The 23,676-nt window shown below is 33.9% G+C and overlaps 1 protein-coding gene across 1 annotated transcript; it reads left to right on the forward strand.

Moving 5' to 3' along the window:
• The first annotated feature begins 3,082 nt into the window (after positions 1–3,082).
• LOC121370796 lies at positions 3,083–22,146 on the forward strand. The gene is made up of 11 exons (XM_041496270.1): positions 3,083–3,211; positions 7,925–7,996; positions 8,268–8,360; positions 9,052–9,177; positions 9,751–9,935; positions 12,232–12,310; positions 13,667–13,766; positions 14,586–14,763; positions 15,564–15,764; positions 17,030–17,134; positions 18,764–22,146. Exons 1-11 carry the CDS (start codon positions 3,178–3,180, stop codon positions 19,028–19,030), a joined length of 1,440 nt encoding a protein of 479 aa, XP_041352204.1. The 5' UTR covers positions 3,083–3,177; the 3' UTR covers positions 19,031–22,146.
• The last annotated feature ends 1,530 nt before the right edge of the window (positions 22,147–23,676 follow it).

Raw genomic sequence — 23,676 nt, forward strand, 5'->3', positions numbered from 1 at the left:
CAATGAAATGGAACCAGACTGGAACTCAAGTTCTGTTTTGATCAATAATTTTCTTTCTGTCTGGTGACTAATAAAAAAAAAAAACCTTGAGTTGAATTTTGATCACATTAATAACTTAGTTTAGATTTAGGGACGCATTTTTTGTTTTGATCTAGTTCTGGAGTTCGACTGCATTTATAGTAATCACATACTCACATTCTTTATTCATGCTGTAGTTTTGGAGAAATCCCATTTTTATGTCATCTGTTATGGCGTGGAATCGAAAGTATATCATGTGGCTCGCAACTTGCACAGAATTCACCTAAATTTATTATTCAAATGAGTGGCCATTACATCGCCCAGAACCATCACCTATGGACCCTGTGAACTAGCTTGTGTCTTAAGTTTGGTATACCAGACTTTTCATTGTTAACTAATAGTACATTCAGAATTTCACCAGACGCTGGTGAAAACAATGGATCAAAGTATGTATAACTATTACAACAGTTACTCTCGTTCATGCAAAAAGTATCGCTGCTATAATACTCACATTAAGAATTAAAGGCAATGAGTAGATTAAGTAAATGTAATCTTTCATTGTTCAAATGTGGAAATAGTCATATCATCATATTCATATAATATTACAATCAAATAGAAAACTATTTAGTTATATTAATCATACATTTTCATTCCACGCTCATTGCATTTAAAGTGGACTAACTACAGGAGTTGACATTAAGAATGACGGAACTTGTTTACCATACCAACAGAGAACATATCAATGTTTTGATGTACTCGATCGTGCTAATTAAACCTGAAACTGGATGAATTTTGACCTTTGACCCGTTCTTAAGTGGATTCAGTACAGGTTTTGACACTTAAGAATCACTGATCCTTAGTCAGGGTACCCTAAAGAATATTTTGGCATCAGTTTCGTTGATGTACTCAACCATGCTAATTAATCTTCTAATTAGTGCTAATTAGGGGCGTTCTTAAGTGGACTAAGTATAGGAGATGACACTTAAGAATGGTAGATCTTAATTAGTACATCAACAGAGAAAATCTTAACGTTAGTTTCGTTGATGTACGCGATCGTGCTAATTAACCTGAAATTGGGTGGATTGTGACCTTTGACCCGTTCTTAAGTGGATTCGGTACAGGTTTTGACACTTAAGAATCACTGATCCTTAGTCAGGGTACCCTAAAGAATATTTTGGCATCATTTCGTTGATGTACTCAACCATTGCTAATTAAACTTCTAATTAGTGCTAATTAGGGGCGTTCTTAAGTGGACTAAGTACAGGAGCTGACACTTAAGAATGGTGGATCTTAATTAGTACATCAACAGAGAACATTTTGATGTAGGTTTGATTGGTGTACTCAATCATGCTAATTAAACTTAAAATTTGGGGTATTTTGAGGGGCGGCCCCTCGGATTGGTACAGGAGATGACACTTAAGAATGGCCGTTTGGGGGTCCCACAGCCCACACTTACATATTCCAGGCCTCAGACCTTTTGTACTCGCAATGCTAATTAAACCTCTCTGGGCTCCCGGACTAATACCCCTCCTTTTGTTTCCTCTGACTGCTTCCTTCCCCAGATTTAACTCATTCGGTAGAGCGCTCGCTTGAGATGCTTCTATAGGTTGTAACTAGGATCGAATCATCTAAGTAGACCCATTCTCTGATATGCCTGGTATATCAAAGACCGTGCTATATATTATGTCATGTGTCTGAGAAAATCTATTTTGCATCAGAAATGACCAAATATTTGACACCCAATAGCCAACGACTAGTCGGGATGGAGGGGTCGTAGGACCATGCCTCCTCCAACCACACCTCTTTTTCCCTACCACCTGTTATATTTTTCTATTGCCTCATAACATCACTCATAGACAGTGTGGTTGCCCCACCCCATGCCCAATGTGTATGAGGAATTTTTGGCGTGTTTCCATCAGAAAACTTTTCAAGCACGCATGTCGTAGGCACAATATCTGATTTCGCCATAGAGTTCTGCCCACGGTAGTTCCCCCCCCCCCCTCCCAAATGCAAATGCCTAATACCAATATAAAATCTTGGCTCTAGTGGTGTCTTTAACCAACTAACTTTAGCTTCTTGTGCCAATGAGCAAATCAACTAGACCCAAGTAACTATACATTTGAATGAAGGTCCAAGCAAGCTGGTATGGGTACACATTAGCTTCTGTTTAGGGCAACTGTTTATGCAAGCGCGTGTGCAGGTGGTGGTGTTCGGGAGTCGAAGCGTGTAACATGTATCTCACCTCATCCCCCTAGAAGCTGCGCTTGCCACAGTCTTGATCCCCTTCCCCTTCATAAATTCCTGCACACGCGCCTGTTGTGGTACTGTAGATGGCAGGAGAACCGGTGTAGTGGGTTGAAATGTGAAAATTGTACTTCACATTATAATGACATATTACTCTGTATAAACAACAGACATAATAAACTTAAAAATTAGTTGTTGGGGTTTTTTTCTAACAGATAAAACATTTTTATTTTCTTGTATATGGGGTTATTTAAAAGGTTATTACAAGTTTCTCGATTTTTATTAATTTATGTCTGTTGTTTGTATGCTGTAATAGGCTGTAGTGGTGCTAAATCGGTTTTTATATGTACTCATGTCAGAAATGTTCATGAGACACAATGTAATCAGCGAACAACGGTTGTGTCTAATTTTGATTATGACTTTTTCCAGTAACAATTCGGGTGTTAAACTGCCTACATTGGCTATTCCAGAATTTTGCTTTCACCTATGTATTAAAAATGAAATTTAATCATTCAAATTTATGGTAATTTGTTTAAAAATTGTTTTATTTACCATGGAACTTTTTTGTTAAAAATGTTTCGAGTGCTGGTATGTGTTTAAAATGTAATAAATAATATCTGTATTTTTTATTCATCCGTGCAGGTGTTCTAATAAACACTAATGTACAATAAATGTATGATCAATTTAATAACAAAACCAAACCATTGTGGATCAACCTTGAAACTACAAGTACTCACATAATAGCCGCATGATGGAGTAGTGTTATCAGTGACCAAACCAAAACACAGTGCGCATAACACAACGGGGGAAGTTACTCATAGGAATACGTGAACGGGAAGTGATGTAGTCAACATGGAAACTTGTAAACAAGAATATTTTAATAAATTTTGACTTTATACTACTAAATATTCAACTATGGGTAGCGGTTGCAGTTCGGTGAACTCTCATGGTATTCATATATTCGCAATATTTTATGACGAAACGATAAAATGATTTACATACAAATGACATCGAGTGAACATTTATTTTAAGGTTTCTTCACACCAAATAATTCCCATTGGTGACAATGTTAAAGTTAACACAATGGGGATGTTTAGTGTATTTATCTACTATCTAGGTCAAATTTAAAAGCAGTTATTGTGAAATCCTGTTGCATGTAGTGCATGTTTGAGTCGCTACAGAATAGGGAACACCTCGATACAAGTAGCCATTTAGGCCAAGAGAATGAAAGTTATAGATTTGCCCCGAACAATTTTTAAAACACATGAGGCTTTTTTTCATTATTCATTATTTGTATTGATCTATTATTTCCATAGTAGATTCAAGTCCAAATGAGGTCTTTGACATGTTTGAAGGTGGAATATAAACTATTGAATTTTTTTAATTTCATTTTAATTGAGCTCTAGCTAGCTAGCTAGGGACTATATGATTCAGTGTCTCCTTTTGATTGGTGGATCAAGGCAGTCCTCACACTGAGGATAGGTATCTGCTTCGTCTTCGACACCATGGAAGATTACTTACCGCATGAAATCAACGGGAAATCGCCAAATGCACTGTGTGAGAGCCGAAGTTTTCCATTGGTCTATTCGATGTGCTGAAAGAGAAGGACCAATCACATCGTTTGACACATCAAGAGTTTGGGAATTTTCGTCAATGTTTGGAATATACTGCTTCCTGCTTGAGGATTCAATGCTCTACTGGGCTACACTTCAGAATTCAGGGGCGTAGGCTGTGGGGGGGGGGGGGGGGGGGGTCCGCTTTCAGAACTAAAATATATAGGTTTATACATATGGAGTTTCTGGTGGAGCAAAAACAAGATAGAAAAGGTCCATTTGGTTCATATTCGACCCCCCCCCCCCCCCCCCCCCCCCCCCCCCCCCCCCCCCCCCCCCCCAGGTCCAGCTCACGCTACGCCCCTGGAATTTATGACAGAGATGGCAGTTTTGGCGCAAAGGACCTCGTAGACATTATCACTATTGACGATTTGGAACTTGAATTTGTGTGATGATCATTAAGTGCCTTTTTTGTAAATAATGAAAATTTTCAGCAGTACCTTTCACGGCATGCAGGCGGTGAACGCAAATCTATAACTTTCATTCTCATGGCCTTACATACCGGTGTAGTGCATGGGGCACGTTAAGTCAATACTTTTCTTAACATGCATGGTGAGTTGCTTCCCTCTACTTAGCAAATTTAAAATGGCGGGGATATTTTTTAAGGTTGTAGTTGAAGTACTTAATTCAGGATTTTGTGAGTAAGGTAGGTTATACATTTTTCGTTTGTGTGTCCATTTGTTGCACTATTTCGTTTGAGAAATAGTTGAAAACATGGTGCCACAAGTTTTGAATACAGGCTATATATAGCAATGTTCGAAATAAGCACTTAATTGTCCGTTTGTCCCGACAAGTGAAAATCTATTCGGACAAGCAAAATGTACCTCGGTGGTTGTCCAGTGGACAAGCAAAAATTTTCAGTGCAGTTTTATTTTTAGCAATCACAAACATCATCCTGATACTTGAATGAAATTAACCATTTATTTGGACAAGTGAAAGTATTGACGGACAAGTAGATTTCTAGATGTATTTGTTCGGTGGACTAATATGGGTTTGTAATAAGATGCGGACGTAGTAAGAACCACACTTACTACGTCCCTCTGGACTAGTACTGGTACATCAAGTCTGCAATACATTTAAAAAAAAGAAATAATATTGACTTACATATTGAATATATATGTAAGCTAACCCTCAGTCAAACTACAGTACCATTACTGGGATTTAATTATAAGCATGAGTTTTTAAATAAATACATGATTGATTACTTACAGCCCTCTACATTTGGCGACTAAAACATTTCTTACTATCTATATAAAAAATAGAAGTAAGCACCGTCTGGCTCCTAGATGGAAAAGTTAACATAGAGGGATGACTCAATAAAATTAATAAATGTAGCTGGAATATTATGGCAGACTAAGAATGTTTCACAGGCAGACACAAGTGTTGTTTATATTTGGCAGCTTAACATTCATGCTTAAGATATGACATTACTTGCAACTAAAAAACCCTGATATTTTGTGCCCCTAGCCAGGACTCTCACTGAGAATAATTTTGCTTTAGTCAATTTTCAGGTATACAGAGTATTTCTTTGAAAAATATTACAAAATGGCTAATTTAAATAAAATTTTATTAGCCAAATGCAATATGTTGTAGCCACTTTACATAAATATTAAGCAAATTTAATAATTTGGCAATGGACAGGGTTAATCATCTACATCCAGCAGCCAGCTTTTGATTTAAAGACATTTTTATAGATAAACTGACCAAGAGAAATGTTGTCTTGTAACTCCTTTAATGTAAACACATGAATAGATGCCATGAATGCCCAATGTTTGTCCAAGTGATACATAATTTATGGCATTCTGTACATGTATTCCACAGTGTATACCATGCAAATATTATGCACTATGCATGGAAAGTATACATATCTTCTTAACCAGCCTCTTGGGGGGGGGGGGGGGAACCTTCATTTTAATGAAATATTTTGTCTACGGTACATAGGTTACAAATAATACCAATTACAATTAAATTATGAGTTAAACATAGTCAATTGATGATACAAGTATGTGTTGAAAGCAAAATCATACCAGTTCATTAAAACTCTAGTTGCTTATTTGTGTTAGGAAAAAACACTCTAGGATATATAGTGATGCAGGGTTTCTAGATTATGGTAGCCCCACTCCCATGGCTAGTGATATTCATTGTTGGGCTAGTAAATAACTACTATTGCCATGCCAGACAGGGCTTCTAGATTATGGTAGCCCCACTCCCATGGCTAGTGATATTCATTGTTGGGCTAGTAAATAACTACTATTGCCATGCCAGACAGGGCTTCTAGATTATGGTAGCCCCACTCCCATGGCTAGTGATATTCATTGTTGGGCTAGTAAATAACTACTATTGCCATGCCAGACAGGGCTTCTAGATTATGGTAGCCCCACTCCCATGGCTAGTGATATTCATTGTTGGGCTAGTAAATAACTACTATTGCCATGCCAGACAGGGCTTCTAGATTATGGTAGCCCCACTCCCATGGCTAGTGATATTCATTGTTGGGCTAGTAAATAACTACTATTGCCATGCCAGACAGGGCTTCTAGATTATGGTAGCCCCACTCCCATGGCTAGTGATATTCATTGTTGGGCTAGTAAATAACTACTATTGCCATGCCCGATAGCTAGTGAATGTTTTTGGGTCAAATGTTGCAGTTAAGTCTTATTTTGTAAATATAAATATCCTGACCCCCACCCCTCAATGTTAGTGTTTTTAAGCTATAGCTCATTATTTAGGTGACAATATTTCAAAATCTTAGGTAGCCGGAAGTCCGTTCACTTGAGTTTTACTTGGGTAATCGATTTTTCAGTTACGTGAATATATAGTTCTCGTAACCGATGAGTTACATGTAGGCCTACCTAATCCTAAAACATTTGAACTATGGTTCTGTGCTACACTGATGGTTCAAATGTATTTAAAAAAAAACTTTCACTTTCATTACTGATGTATGGTACTTTTAATGTTAGAATGTAATTGTTCACCACTTAACCGATTGACAGTTCTTGTGATTTTAAAGTTGCGTAACCGACATGCGAACAGAACAACGGTTCTCGTGAAATATTGTACCCTGCATATCTAGTTTTTACTATTATTTAGTAAACTTGTATTAACTTAAAGTAAAGTAGGACTAGTGAATTTTTAATTGTGTCTAGTAACTTTTTAAAATTACTGATCCCATGACTAGAGGATTTTATAAAAAATTCTATAAGCCCTGGTGATGTGTGATTATGTTGTTTTTACATTTTGTAATAACATGTTTTTATTCCAACATTCTTTGTAGTAATAAATCAGTTTGATTTTTGTTTTGATTTTCATACAGAATATAAATTTAGTAAAATGTACACTATAGTTACTGTTACAGACCTCACCATTTAAGAGTATCTATCACTCTCGCCTCCCCCCTCCCCCCGATCATTCCCCTAAGAAGAAGAGTAATTTTAGCTCAGTTAGGTAATATCTTAAATGGCTCCCCATAATATCTAGTTAGGGGAGCAGTTAATCACTCCCATTCATTTTTGTTCAAGGCAATGTCTGCTGTTAAATGCATTATTAAAAGTTTGGTGCACTTTGAACTATGAATGAAAACATTTTATTTTGCACAAGTTGACCTTCTAAAACTGCCCTTGCCAGTATTAAAGGTGCATTAATTCGTAAGTTGTCTGTCATATAATAACTAAAGAACAAACAGACAATTATCACGTTCAAATGCACATTTGTGATATAGTGATCATACACTCATTGAGTCATTCCCTTACTGTTAATTGATGAGATCTTTTTTCTTATATTTTATGTGGCTACAGGTTTCTCCTTTCACTCTCAGGACCATTATAACTACTATATGTTAACACCTAATACAATTGTAACCATACAGTTTAAAATGTGCTGTGGTGTCATTAACAGAACTCAATTATTTTACATTTTTACATATAAAAATAAGACAGTATTTCGTTGAAAACATTGGTGGTGGGGACCGGGGGTTGGACTTGGACTTCTTGAGCTGTTTAAACAGTTATGCTTATAATGTGAGATTGGTTAATTTGTGTTTTATTCTTCAGCTTCTTTCAATGTTGATGCACCTTTGAATTCAAAGACCAGATCAGTGTCAGCATTGAAGATAGCAATTGTGGGTATGTTCTTTAACAATATTAACATCTGAACCAAATTTATTTTGCTGCAGACCAGTGCTGCAATAGCTTTAATATATATTTCCCCCCAGGTTGTTTACACTACATGTATGTTAGAAAATAGAAAATAAAAGGAAATATGGTTGGAATGAGTTGGAAAAATTAAAGTAACCAGGATAGTAATTTATACTTTATTTTCTATTTATTAAATAAATATACCTTTCGTCAAGACATGTTGTTTAGATTATAACAAATGCTTGTTGTGTTTTTGTAGGAGATGCTGAGGTTGGAAAAACGAGTATCTTACTGAGATACATTCGTAACCAGTTCAGTCCACTGTACATTCCAACAAAGAAACCACTCATTGGTAGGTTTACTAAGTTCATATGGATACTGTAGTCTTGTAATAATATAATACATACAGCCTTTTTAACAGTTTTTGTTCATTCTGATTGCTTCTCCTTCATCTGACACTGCCGACCACCTTCTTTGTAGTTACCCGATGCCAGATTTCGCAAAGTTCAATTGACTACCGAACACATTTCATGCTAAATATTGCATTGAAAGATGAATTCTGTAAATACAACAGTAATGGAGGCTGCCATCTTTGTTACTTAACACAGAAGTGGTTATATACATGGTGGCTGTGTATATAGTCTCGGCTAATGAGGGCTGGATATCTACACAGCGATAATGTTTTTTTTAGGAAAAGCTCAGTGTTTGGTAACAAATATACACCTTTCTTTTCCCTGCATAGCACATGTTATATCTAATAGACAGATGTTTTATGGTAATTTGGTTCCTTACATGTATATTACTTCTAACACTTCTAGATATTAATGTGAAGTAGGTACATGGTATACAATTATATAATATTTAATTGGTACCAGAGCCTGTGATTATTAGGGATATGGCACTACCAGTATAAATATTTTATGAGTTACATGTACATCCCTTGACATTATTATTTTGTTTCTGCAAAAAAATCTAGAAAATCTCTGCAGGTTTATTTTAGTTTCATTTTCTATTTAGTATTAAATTGTTTTATTGTATTTCAGAAAATGTTGTTAAGAAACTCAACCTGCCGAGTCATTCCTTGACGTCCGTGACATTTTGGGATATTCCTGGACGTGAAGACATTAACTTGTACAGAACCTACTTTAAAAATTTGGATGCGGCCATTGGTATGATTTTCAAACCATATACTAATGACTTTAATAATGTTAGTTAGTAAACCATCTATATTTATGAAAATGATATTGCAAAAATTTGATGTCTATAGAATTAACAGTTACACTGATAAAATCTACATTTCCGATTATCTAAATGAGATTCTTTTTGGTCTATTTCAGAAGATTCCTTCCTTTTAAAGACTTTTTTAAAATTAAGTACAGTATGTTGTCTTAGAACAGCATTTAGCCAATGATGTTAAGTGTCCATAAATGAATTAGATGATGTGGATTTATAATAACATTAATGATATTTTTTTTATTATTACATTTGCTGTTTGTTTGTCTCTTGCCTTGTAAAAATGCAAGATACAGGTACTACTTTTCCAGTGATGGCATCAACTTTTCAAAGTTTCGCGTTTCTCACAAACTATTAAGTCCTAGGTTAGTCTATAAAATGTACCATTTTGAATTATTTAACCAATCTTATCAATATTAACGTGTTATGTAGTTTCTTTTCATACATAAACTTGAAAAGAACTGAACCATAAACGAAGAAATATTTTCAAATGTACATGTTGTGTTTAGTGGTTGTCGATCTGACGGATCCTGACAGTATTTCCATGGGGATGGTGTGGAAACAGATAGTTCTCAACAACATGTTCTACACTGGTCATGGTGCCGAGACCGGCGACACTGATCCGGGTTCTCGGAAGATTCACGTCACCACAGAGACGTTCCCCGTCATCCTCCTCGGTACCAAGTATGACATAGTGAGTATCTGTGAAACGTTTAAAGTTTTTTTTGTCTAACAACACCACTAGGTCTTCACCATTGAGCAAAATCAAGGTGAGTAGAAGTTCACTGTCCTGAAATGCTGCTAAGCGAGCAGTCACACGTGAAGTTTCAAATGAAATGCATGTACAGTGAAACCCCTCTAAATTGGACACCCTCGGGACCAAGTAAAATGTCCGGTTTTAAGAGGTATCCGGTCTAGAGAGGTTAAGTTCTTTACTGATTTTTACAAAAGGACCATGAAAGATGTCCAGTTGTGAGATAATTCTGATTTACAAAGGGTCTGGTTTTGAGAGGTTTCACTGTAGTACAAATTTTATTGCAAGGCGATCAATGTGCCACTCTCCCAAAACTGTCCAGGTGGAGGGGAGCAGGAGTTATTACTCACCTTTCTTGGTGAAGACTGCCACTAAAGCACAAAGATTAATTAATCGTGTACCGTTGAACATTTGGTAATTCTGACGTTAGAATACCCGCTACATATTTAAGTTAGCAGCAAGGAATCTTTTATATTATGCATGTTCCCACAGACAGGACAGCATATACTGTGGCCTTTGATATACCAGTCATAAGGCACTAGTTGGGACGGGAAAACCCCCCAGACCAAGAATGGGATCATTAGGTGATTTGATTTTCCACCCCAAGTACTCAGCTAAATCCCATTCCATGAGTATATATACATTGTATATGTATTATATATGTAAATGTATATGTATATGTATATCAACGGTTGCAAAATGAAGTACTAGAAGGCGTTGGAACTGGAAGGGGGTATCGAGAGGGTGGGGGTGGGGTGGGGGGGGGGCTCTATGGGCCAGAATCGGTTACCCCAGAAGTGTGCAATGTAGCCCACTAGTAATGCATATAGTTGGTGAAATTGTTGGCCCAAGATTGGAAGTATGACTCACATTTCTATCCTTGAATGTGATTGGTCAGTGCAGGAATAAGCGATATCCAACTGTTACAAGCGTTCCATGTATATGGCGTTCTAGATTTTTTTTTTTTTAATTCACTTGCCAGTGGATTTGAAAATTAACTGGTCATGGTGAAAAATTCACTTGCCCAATTTTAACTGTTTATAAAACAAAAAACCCCATTAAATTGAAATAAATAACTTTTTAATATACATTTAGCATACTAAGATCATGTTAAATCAATTTGTCAATTTACACAACATGCTCATTGGGCATATTTTATGGTATGTTTAGAAAAACATGCAAACAATTTTCATCAGTTTAGAATAAAGTTCCTTATTAATATTTAAAAATAATTCTTTCCACTAATACCACCTAAGTTATAAAAACTATCCATGTTACCTATTAGAACAATTAACGGCATTAAAAACAAATTAATATTTTATCTCTTATAAATGTGTATATATTTATTTACTTATAAATGGGAATTCCTCCCTCACCCACCCACCCAAAAAAAAGAAGAAAAAAAAGAAACAAGACCTTTATTAGCATAAACTGTACATGTATTATAGGTTAAGACATACAATTCCACCTCACACCAAATTAGTAATTTTTCTATGTAGATACTTTGTTAAAGTTATCTATTCCATGATATTGTGTATTTAATTATATCTATTATTATTTTAATTTTTTTCAATTTATTTGATATTTTATAAATTAAATTAATAATTTCCACTTTTAAAGTTTTGCAAACGTAAATGGTGGCTTGCAACCTTTAAACTAATAAAAATACTGGTTACCGTTTGGCACTCTATTAATATTAGTATTAGAGGAACAAATATTTGGATTCCAGTGCAAGAAAAACAACAAAATGGAGGCGATACGATGAATTTTTTTATTTTTTTTTTTCAATGTTTACATTGTATAACTTGAATAAAGTTACATCGGTAGGTATATTGATGTTGTGGATGAGTCAAAGATTACTGGTGATCAACTATTTGTCAGTGAAATATTGCATGTCACAGTAAATAGAAAAAAGTGACTTTTCCGGGTTATGAGCAACTGTGGTGAAATTAGATGTCGGAAATGAGGGTAGTAAACGTCGCATGCGACGCCTTGTTTTGCAACCGCTGTACATGTACATTTTGAAATATTGTCACCTGCACTACATTCAGCCACATTCTTTTGTTATTTTCTTAGCCAAAATTAACAAAAGCTCATCAAACATTTTATGTTTATGCATATGACACCGAGATATATTATAGCTTCTTATTTAAAGACTAAGATAATAAAAGTAATTATATTTAATTGTTATTGCTTTTTACTGTCTTTAAAAGGAACTTTTTAATTTTTTATCCAGATTGAAAGTAAATTCAAAGAAGAGGGTAAACATTTTTTTCCAGCAGTTCAACATGGTAAAGTTCAGCTACTAAAATCTGGTAAGTCACTATATGCTTTGGACTCTGTCTAAACCAGCATCTGTATAATCCAAATTTGTTTATAAAGTGGAATTAACACAGTCTGATTCAGTGAAAATAGCTTCTAAGAATTTCCTAATCTGGCAAAATCCACTGTGTATGATGCTTCTGTTGTTGCTTACCATATACTTTTTTTTATCTAGTTGCTTAATTTACTGCTTCAGAATTTAACCTAGTAAACATAAACATTTGGAGATTGGATAAATGGTGCATTTTAAGATTTTAGTTGAGATTTCCTGCTCACTAATTTATTAATTAATCAATCAGTAACCAGTTTAATTTAGAGGGAAAAGAGTCTGTTTATATTCTTTCTGTTTCCCAAAATAAGATGGATGTTTCCCAGTATGCTGCATGCATGTGCTTCTAAAATAAGAACTTGCTTTTTGTAAATTTCTTAATATTAATGTGAGGTAAATACTTAAACATCATGTTTATGCTTTAAAGCACTTTTAAAAAAAATTGAATGATGTAGGTACAATGGTTACTAAGATAAAAAAAATTCATGTAGTTTTGCCAGTCTTCTCCAGGGTTTATATACATGTAGGTAATAAAGGTAAAAAAAAATAATTCAAATACAGTCAGACCACATTCGTCCCTGGGTCACTTTGTCATTATATTGAAATTGTTGTTATAGCGAATTATTTTATCATGAGTTATCTCCTTTACCAAAATGACATTTAAAAAAACCCTCATTAATAGTAACTGAAGCATTTAAATAATTAATGCATTTCAATTATTATTAAAAACAACAACAAATACACTACATATAAATATGTTTTTAAAAAACATTATTAAATATATTAATAAAGGCGCATTCACTGTCAATCTAATCATTCCTTGGTTAAAGACATCTACGATTGGTACCTACTTCATTTACAAAAGATCAAAATAGAAGACTTGATTGTTCACAGTTTATCCTTTAATTGAATGATTAAAGGCTTACATGTATTTTTCAAAAGCAGTAGTGTTACAAGTCTACATATTTAGCCGATAACGGTAACTCTGACATCACTTGACACTGTTGGTTTGCAACGAGATCAAGGATACTAAGGGGCTGTGTGTGTACTGCCAACATGCTGTGGTATCTGTGATTATGTCATATCATTGTAAACAGGTGTTTTTAGATGTCAGATGCATGTTTATTCCTAATTTGTTCTGTCGTTGTCGGAAGGTGTGAATTCTGGTGTAATGAACAGAATAACATTGATGTACATTTGTTCCCGACAATTTGTGGTCGGATGGTGTTCATGTTGTAGTAAATATGATTGTTGTAACGAGGTTTGACTGTGTATAACTATTATAATATTGTAATTTCAGAAAAATCTTCTGAAGAACTCCAGAACAGACCTGTTGAAGAGAAGCCCGAGTGTATTCATCATATGGAAAACATGGCTAAAGAACATAACTTTGTTGGAAGGTTACTTGTTGTGTTTATATATTTGTATTGTTAAACATGGTAAATGTAACAGTGTTATGATGGTACCACACACCTGTATATTTTTAGATTTTAGTTCCCCAAAAACTATTAAAATTAAATATGTATATTTGTTAAAGGTGCAGACCCTAGTTTCAACTCGTAAAAATGGACACTAAGTTTAGTTAATCTACAAACTTGTAACACAGTTGGATAAAGTTACAACAGAGTGAAAGAAGAGTCTGTGACGTTAAAACTGGAAAATATCCTTAAAAAATAGACTAGAACTCTAATCAATAACCACTACTCAGATGCACGTGCATTTTTAAAAATATGATAAATGCATTTTGTGATATTAGAAACATGATGACCAGAAACACTTCGATTCTATGGAAATGGATAATCTATACAATAAAATATAAGTAATGTTTGATTTCAGTTATCATAAATGGCTCTAGTAGTGAAAAATATGCTGTAGTGTTTAAAAACTAGAGTCTGCCCCTTTAATTATAGCTTGATAGTACAAAAAGAGTTTCAGTTTTACTAATGATTCTTTTGGTGGGGGAGGAGGGGTTGCAGGATATAGCTCAGTTATTGGATGGATATGTGACTGACATATCAAAGACCAGGGTGTGTACTTTCTTGTCTGTTGGAAAGTGCATGTAAAACAAATCCCTTCTTGGTTTTTAATAGGCAAAGGTTTCCTCTCGTGACCAAGTGTCGATATAATCAATCATTAGACATTAAATAGCCATAGTTGTGCTGAGATTTCATTAATCAGTTGGGTTTTTTTACTAATTCATTTTATCTGTTGTTAATCAGTGTGGTGGTGTCTGCGAGAGATGGTGATGGTGGTGTCCATTCAGCCATTCAGAGTTTTGTCCGACACATTCTGGAAAAACACCACATGCCAAGACGGTGGCAGACACCCGAGAAGAAAAAAGTGGTTACAGTTGAAGAAAAGAATGTTGGGAAGTTGGAAAAGACTCAGATCAAAGAGGTGAATATGTTCAGCTTTATTGTCTCGCCTTTACGGCATAAAAAGGCAAAATATAGATATTACTTTTTCGATGGTGGCGGCAATGTCATCTTTTGTGTTAAAGTTTAATGTTACGGTTTTACATTTAGATCAGTTTGTCACAAACTATTAAGTTCCAGGTCAGTGAAACTTGGTTTATAGTTGCACCTATGGATGTTCATCACAGAGCACTGAAACATGTATGATACGTGAGACATTTAATTCCGAAGATTTCTTCTTTGTGTCATATTTTACTATTGGTGAATGAGACATTTAGGCCCAAAACACACTGGGTCTGGGTCTGATTCTGGCAAAAATGAAATGCATTAAATCGAATGTGACAAAACACACCCATGTTTATGCTGGCACGAACTTCAGATCCGGGAACATAGAACATGCGCTATATTATAACACTGCCATACTGACAGCTGCACAATGTTTGAACCTTACTCAATAAGTTTCCTTAATAAACAACAGGATAAGTATATATTAATCAGTGTCGATTTCTCATAATTATTGTTGATGTTTATAGAAGTAAATCTATTTAAAGATATGAATGCAGTATATATTAAAAACACGCAGTTAATATATATTAAAAATATGTAACAGTTACAAACCCATGCAGACGTCAAAATACACAAGACCCAGATCCAGCTTCACTGTGTTTTGGGTCTTACTTGTGAATGATGTGTTAACCATTCTAATTTGACACTTGAATATTATGCTAACTCTCAGATACTACAGGTGGATGATGTATTTACTTGTTCTCTCTAACAATCCAGGTGGATGATGCATTCAATGAACCAGAACTATTAAGGTTAATCAGGAGGGAGGAAGTGCTGTGCACTCTGAATAAGAAATCCCAGCGCAAGTTCCAGGATCTTTGTCTTCAAGGAGAGCTGGTTGAGAAGGAGGGAAACAGCCTTGAAGACTGCATCGTGGGCTTGAGAAATTTCTTAAAGGATTCAAAATTTAAAATCCAGGTTCAGTAATGTTGCCTATTCTTGTTATATAATTCTTTTCATAAGTTAACCTGAACTCAAAATTGGGTGCATTTTCCCCTTTGGTGTCAATATTGATGTTTAGACAAAGCGTTGCAATAGTAGGAAATGCACTACACTTGAGGTCAGGTTAAGTATTTTGTCTGAAAACAAAAAGACACTTTAAACATTTTCTTCATTACTCTTAATTGATTGTACCAAGCTTACATTCAGATTTTAAGCTTTGATGGAGCATAACAGGGCTAGCTCTGGATGTGCAGAAACATTTGCCAATTTATCTATTTAACTTCAAAAATTACAGAAATCCATCATTATTTTCCAAAAAATACCAGTTATTACATGAAAATATTTCGCCAAATTAAAATAAAATTCGCCAGTTGAGTATAAAATTTGCAGTTGGCAAATTTGGCGAGTGGTTATCCCTGCATAAATAGCTAAACCCAGTCGAGTTTTGTCCCATTTACCCAGATGGTATAATTGAGTAAATCATCATTCTATTCTAAGACATTTGTTAGTATGAATCTGACTGGTAACTAAACCTGCATTTCACTAGGTGCACATTTTTGAAGTCAAGGGTTAATGCTTTCTTCTGATCACAAGGATTGAAATAATATCAGGGACGGCACATTTTTCAAAGAGGTACAGCATGGCTGTGTCACTTTTGTTTCCCTTTGTTTCCTTTCTTTCTTTTCTTCTCATACCAACAGATAAATAACTTGCTGAGAAATACCTGCTTATTAACCTTTGGAAAAAAAGACAAGGGAAAAATGTTATCAACGGCCTTGGATTCCCCAACAAAATATAAAAAAGGAGAGTAAACAACCCACTCCAAATTGCTCTAGATTACACCTCTGTGCAATTTTTTTTTTTTTAAATGCTGGGGTGGGGGCATACCTGCTAGAATACTTGCATCCTTTGGACACTCAGCTCGGTTGCCTTTGGCAACCTCAAGCCGTACCACTATTTTCTACTCTGTGCCTCCTCTGAATATGTAGAGGTTTACAGGCCAGTTTGCCCACAAGATGAGTCAAGTTAAGAGGCTATAAATGTGGTTGCTAACGATGACCTATCATTGAATGTCATCTTGAATATTCTTGTCAACTTCTTGCAGTCCAGTTCTACATTTTAGTCCTTGTATTCCAAATGGTGTAAACCAGCAAATTATCATGAATTATAATGTGTTATTGTTTTGTCAGTTTTGTCTCGGGTATCTTTGATTGTGGAGTTTTTATTTGTTTTTCTCTCAGCTGGTGGAGGATTCTGTGTTTTGCAAACTGCAGATCAAATCTGACGAAGAAGACAGAAAAATTAGTAAATCCCTCAAGAAAATCATCAAAGCCTTCAACAAGGATGTGAGTTAGCATCTAGAATTCTTAAATGTTAACTATTATTGTATTCAAATGTGTCATATATAGGGGAGATTCGGGTAATTGCAGACATCGTCAAAATGCGGGCAGTCTCGACCATACTGCCGCTACATTCCATTTTCGTACATTAAACATAACATTTTATTGTCTGCAAATTGTAATGAGACTACAGATAGTTATTGAAAATCCATGTTAATTGCGGACAACATAATAAGTACACTGCAGGGATGATCTATTCTAAATAAATATTTGTTTTATATAATAATAAACTCATTTTTATTTCATTTCAATTGTGTTTAAAATAGCAACATTTGGATCAGTGCAGTTTGAATGGCACAAGAGACAAAAACGTGGGTTCGGAAAATAACTTTAACTTAATTGCATATAATTACTGTTTTACTCCGTTTGTTTCTTCAGAAGATGATAAAATATTACTAGTTTAGTTATTTATCAATTTAAAAATAATTTTAAATTATACATTTTGATGCAAAAACAAAAGAGAACGCAAAACGTACAATAGTTTTTTGCAGAAAGAGCCTTTGCAAATCTTTAAAAACTGAATATTTATGTAATTACGGATTGTCTGTTATTTCTTTTACGTTCAACGGGATATGAACAAAAGAATCATCCGCAAACTGTGAATCGGCAAAGCCGTTCTCACATAAGTTTATGGATAAAAAAAATTGTATTTACCCAGATGAACATAAAAGAAATAAAAGACAATGCTTATAATTAAATTTGAATCATACAGGCAAATAAAAACACTAAAATGTCATACTTTATTTTGGAATTATTTTTTATCCATAAACAATAATGCTCAATAAGACAAATTACCCATATAAAATGATGTCATCAGATATGACGTTCCCTGACGATGTAATTTTTATGTTCATCAAAAAATGAACAAACTCCCGTTGCTATGTCTGGACCAATGGGATAACGTTTATGTAATGAATGTAATGGAAATTTAATTATTATGAAATGAAAAGGCAAGTTTGCATAAATAATCACATTTTTTGTAAGAAATTAATGAAATGTAAACACAAAATTATATCCAATATTATTTGTTTCCCTTGATAATGTCAGTTCCTAAAAATATATATAATCCAATGGTTTGGGTTTGTTTATTTTAATTATCTTTGGATGAAGGGTTTTGGTTGGGAAAATATCTACTTGACAATAACTGACCCCTTGCACCATTCTTGAAACAATTAAATAGAAGATACTTTATTATTGATCTGTTTGTAATATTTGTGTCTTTTGTTATGTGTAATTTATGTTTCAATTAAATGCTCAAGAAAACATGAAAATGATAATCAAATATAATCCTTATATAATGCTGGGTAATTTCAGTTCAGTTCATTGATTTATTAAATGTATCAGTACATCGTGTATTCCATGTATTATATAAATATCACACCTGAAAATTCCTGCTATTATATATAATAACATTAAATCAGGTGTTATACATAATAACTGAAATATTCAGACACAGGTATTGAATATAATAACTGATTATGTAAATGTACAGTGGAGTCAGGGTTTTTTTTGTTTCCAGACTGCAACTTAACTGTATATATATACACAGCAGAGTGTATTGTTTTTTCCTTGCAGTATGCGACGTCATGTAGAGCTATTCTTGAGGAGTTTCCCATGGTTGACATCCAGCTGCTGAAGATTGACAACAATGTGGCTTCCGTTGTCTCGAGTTATGAGGATTCCGCTGTGCGGACAGCCAGCGACATCGCTGACCTCAAGAAAAAGTCTTCCATGATCGAGAAGAACCGCGCACTCATCAAACACATGCGAGACCAGGCGCAGAGCTACGTTAAAAACGTCGACAATGCTCTCAAGAGAATCAAAACAGCATTTATTTGGTGAACTGGATTTCATCATTGAATAATCTATGGACATAAACTTTTTTTTAGAAATGTCTGTTCTTTTCATATATTCATCCCATCGCACAGAAATAGGTGAATTGGGTTTTCATGGTTTAATATTTCAGACTTCCATTTTTGAAAGAGTAAAAACAATACCCCTCAAAATGTTGAGGAGAAAATCACACTTGTCAAACTAATCAGTGTTAAATGGGAGGTGTGGTTTGTTCAGATACAAGTATTACATATAATAACTGATTATATGTTTTAACTGTTAAGCTAGCCATCCATTCATATGCGATCCATGTACGTGTCCGTGAGAAATCGCTACATAGGGAAGACATTGCGAAGTATCCATCAGTCCGAATCCATGAGGAATCACTCTGTGAGCAATTTTTCACTGAGATGGATGTGTTATTTCAAAAGTTAGCATGACATCAATGACTGGGATATTGGGGTTTTTTTTTCATATTTAGAGTGTTTTCACGTATTTTAACACATATTTATTGATGTTCAATTCACGCATACGCAGACACAGATCACGTATGAATAGACGGCTAGCTTAACACTTAGTAACACATGCAGTGTTTTAGCATCCCTCAGATTGAAACACTGGACGTGCAGTGACAGTTGCCTTCAAAAATTAAAGATTATAATTTGTATCTAAATGACAAATGATATGATTGTTTTTCTCTGAATTGTGAAGATGATAGGATTGTTTGTAGTATTTGTCAATGCAACATTGACACCAATATATCAACTGGTTAATTTTTTTAGGTAATATTTTTAAAATTAATTTCACTGAAAACCTTAAGATCTAAAATACTGTGATATATAAATTGTAGTTTTGCCACTTGTAGTTAAACTTTAAATGGTTAAATTGTAATATATACGTATATATTCCTATGAGTTAATTATATTTTCTGTTAAATTTCTTATCAATGTTTATACGATTGTTTATTGGTGATGGTACAGAAATGTGATAGCAACCCAGTCTTGCAGTACTGTGATATTTTTGTTCTGTTGAATTAATAAATATTCTTTAATATTAATAATTTATAATTTATAGTGAGTAGGGCTGTGTTATGTAATGTCAGCATGAGCTGAAACAGATATAACCGTAGCTATACGATAAGACATATATTATTGCTTGTTAGACAAGGCTAACAACATAGGTTTTTTTTAGGTGGTGGTTGTTTTGTTAGGTGGGTGTTTTTTTGTTGTTGTTTTTTTCTTTCTTTCTTTTCTTATAAAACCTATACTAGGTTAAGGGATGTGATGTACTGGTAAATAATGTTATTGTAAAGACAATCAATTTCCTTTATAAAAATAACATTTATTACAGTATACTATGTGCTGTTAATGTTGCTTTGTTTACATTTTCGAATATGGATACAATCAACATTAAAAAAAAGTGCTCATTTGGCTGTATTTTTAAGAGTGGCTAAAAGTCGTAACCCCCAAAAACATATATTGATTCCACCCATTACAACATTTGAGTCTTTATTCCAGACTGAAAGTGATAATTTTTGTTTCATATAATGCTATGACATATGAACGTTTTGAACAGTGCAAGGGTGTGTGCTGTGAGACGTTTTTTTTTATATATATGAAGATTCCATCTATATTAAATTTAATAATAAAATATGGGGAGCATGCATGCCTCATATTCTCAGTTCTGTACATTTAATGGGTGATAAATTTCTGGAGCCAATTCCACAAAACATTGTGGGTTGAATTTATGAAGCCTATTTTTTTTAAACATAGGATTTTAAGCATTGTAAATGTATGTAGTTACGTAAACATGTGTCAGACATAAACAGGCTTTGTAAATTTGGCCCTGTACGTTTATGTCTGTGATTAGCAGTTATACCAGTTGTATATTACATGAGTTTGGCATCTGTTTTACACACAATTATATCATTACGGAAGATGGATCAATGTAAGGACAAAAGAAGAAAATAAAGAAAATATGTGTCCTTCAAATTATATTGTACTGTTGATAATAATACAAATTGTGGTTTAGTTGTAGATTTACGTGTACATTCGCATGCAAATTTAATCTTTGACATTTTGTGAAATTCGGTCCTGAAACTAAATCTAGGTGACTGGGTATACAGACACCATAGCCATCTTCAGTTGGTCTGATTGAGCTCAGTATTAACTATACTTAAAGGTCCTATGTCAAAGTTAAAACTACATTATTCTCACATTTATGCAGTTTTACCATACATGTAATTAACTCTAAAATAATCATTTTAAAATGTCTTGCACTATACACAAGAGAGTTTTACCGAATAATTTTTGCCTAAATATAGCATGGCCACCATCTTTGTATTTTTTGTCAGCTGACTGCAAAGAATTTTGAGTAAACCTAAGTGGCTTGAATGTGTATGCATAAAACGGTAATGTCACTGGTTAATGTGTGTGACACACTCTCATGATTCCCCCCTAAAATAATTTTTGTTTCTACTAGTAAATGGAATTGTTTGGTTTCAATTTTTTATTGGCATATAGCTGAAGGTATAAACTTTATGTTTCAAAGAAAAACGTCATAAATATTTTTGGTGGGAATCCGGTGGCTAATATTGCAGCTTTAACACAGTACCTTTAACATTTCACTTTTGAGTTAAGCTGATCATTGTGATAGTGATTTTTATCAAAATGTAGTTTTGTCATTAAAGTCCAAGACAGCCTTGAGTATCTGTATTTTATTACAACAGCTGCCTGCATGGTCTTTGGCTTTTTTGTGATATTTCATTTCTCCCTATATTTTTTAATGAGGCTATTCCTGTTCATAACTGTATTGTCAGGATTTAAGCATTTTATGTCTTTACTTGTTTATATTTACATAAATTTGTACATATTTTTTTCCATGTATTAAATAATCTGTGATATTTTAAGATTATATGAATGTTTAGTCAATCAGGATCAAACCCAACTAAGTAAAGGGAGGTAACTGTTGAAATTAACCAAGAGTTTAGAAATGGCAAAACGTTTAAAGGGATATTCCTGAGTTTGCTGCAATTTTTAAGATGTTGTCGACTAACAGAGACTTTTTGATGACTCTAATTACAGATCAAATATATTTTTCTGCATAAAATATTAGTAGCTGTATATTAAACGTGCTTCTGATTGTTCTAATATTTGTACTAGGTTAAATTTCATTGTATTTCGTAAAAAAGATTTTTTCATACGTACGAAGACAAAATCCAGTTTGGGCTTCTTACAAATATTAAGACGACCAGAAACGCATTGAATATACAGGCACTGATATCCTAAACAAGAAAATATATTTAAAATGTATGTTTAATCGTAGAAATATTTTATTAGTCGGAAACATCTTACAATGTAGCAAACTCGGGAATGTCCCTTTAAAAACAAATCAGTATTAATAAGTGTACATTCGTGCTGACGAAATTGTCTATAAAATCTGTAAAATTACTGCCCAGAAAACCAGACAGCATTCAGTAACAGAACAGGTTGGCAATGATGGACTTGTACTCATTCAAAATGAGCATGTTTTTTTAAGTTTCTCATTTGACTTCTTCCATGCCAGAGCATACTTTAAATTTCATTGCCATTGGTAGCATTTGTTAGTGTGCATTTGTGTTGGTTGTATAACATGACAACACATGACATACGGCATTTAACATAAGATATAACATGTAACACATGTAACATTGAATTTAACATAACATAACAACAACATAGCAAAAATAATATAAAAAAATAACATTATTATATGAAAACACATACACACTGACATATAACATAACATTATTATATAAAAGCACACGCATACTAACATATAAAATTATTATATGAATATGTATACACATACACTAACACTCAGCCGTGCATGCATTCACAGAAATTTACATTGTCATTTTAAAATAATATTTCTGTAATAACCTTTATATATTATGAGGTGTGCCTTTTGGTTTGTATTTGCCTTTTGACAACATTTCTTTAAACATTTGGTGGTTATATTTTTTATTTTGGCTTAGTGGAAGCTGGAATTCTACAAAGCTTGGGAACTGGTATTCCAATTTCTGTTTTTATATTTGAAAAAATAAAACACATATACATATATAATTGTCTGTAGTGTTTTTTTTACACACACCATTTTTGTGGTGTTTTAAAAACATTGTTCAGAATTTGTGATCAGCAGCTTGTAGCCATTCATCCACAATATATAGTGAATATTACATGAGTGGCTTTTGGATACCATTTATCTTGCACCACTTATCTTACAACAAGTTGTTTTCAAAGCCATTTGGATTCATTTTTAAACACATTGAGTTGTAAGGTAATTGGTATTTAATGGACACGAATGTCATATTCTATTTCTTACATATCTTCAAAAACCAGATTTTAAGCAAATTTAAACATCTGTTTTGACTAAAACTTAATTACAGCACTTGTATCTAACTTACATGCAATATACAAATTCAATTTCAGGTTAACTTCTATGTCAAAATGTAATCGATTTCGATCATTCTGGGGTTTTTTTCAATGGATGGTATGGCATTGGCGACCTGGTCATCACCTAAGAGCAGCCAGTTGTATGTTTTTGAATTGTTATCACATATATATGAGTTATTAGTATGTGTTATAAAAAAATAATGAATGTTTTTCTCACTAACA

The sequence above is a fragment of the Gigantopelta aegis genome, chromosome 4 (genome assembly GCF_016097555.1).
Source record: "Gigantopelta aegis isolate Gae_Host chromosome 4, Gae_host_genome, whole genome shotgun sequence".
NCBI lineage: Eukaryota > Metazoa > Mollusca > Gastropoda > Neomphalida > Peltospiridae > Gigantopelta > Gigantopelta aegis.

What these genes read in the sequence shown, in the direction of transcription:
- LOC121370796 (XM_041496270.1), top strand. Translation starts at nt 3,178, where the DNA reads ATGGGTAGCGGTTGCAGTTCGGTGAACTCTCATG. An exon ending in TCGGTACCAAGTATGACATA is followed by an intron (nt 9,936 to 12,231) that starts GTGAGTATCTGT and finishes TTTTTTATCCAG; the next exon opens with ATTGAAAGTAAATTCAAAGA. An exon ending in AAAAGACTCAGATCAAAGAG is followed by an intron (nt 14,764 to 15,563) that starts GTGAATATGTTC and finishes CTAACAATCCAG; the next exon opens with GTGGATGATGCATTCAATGA.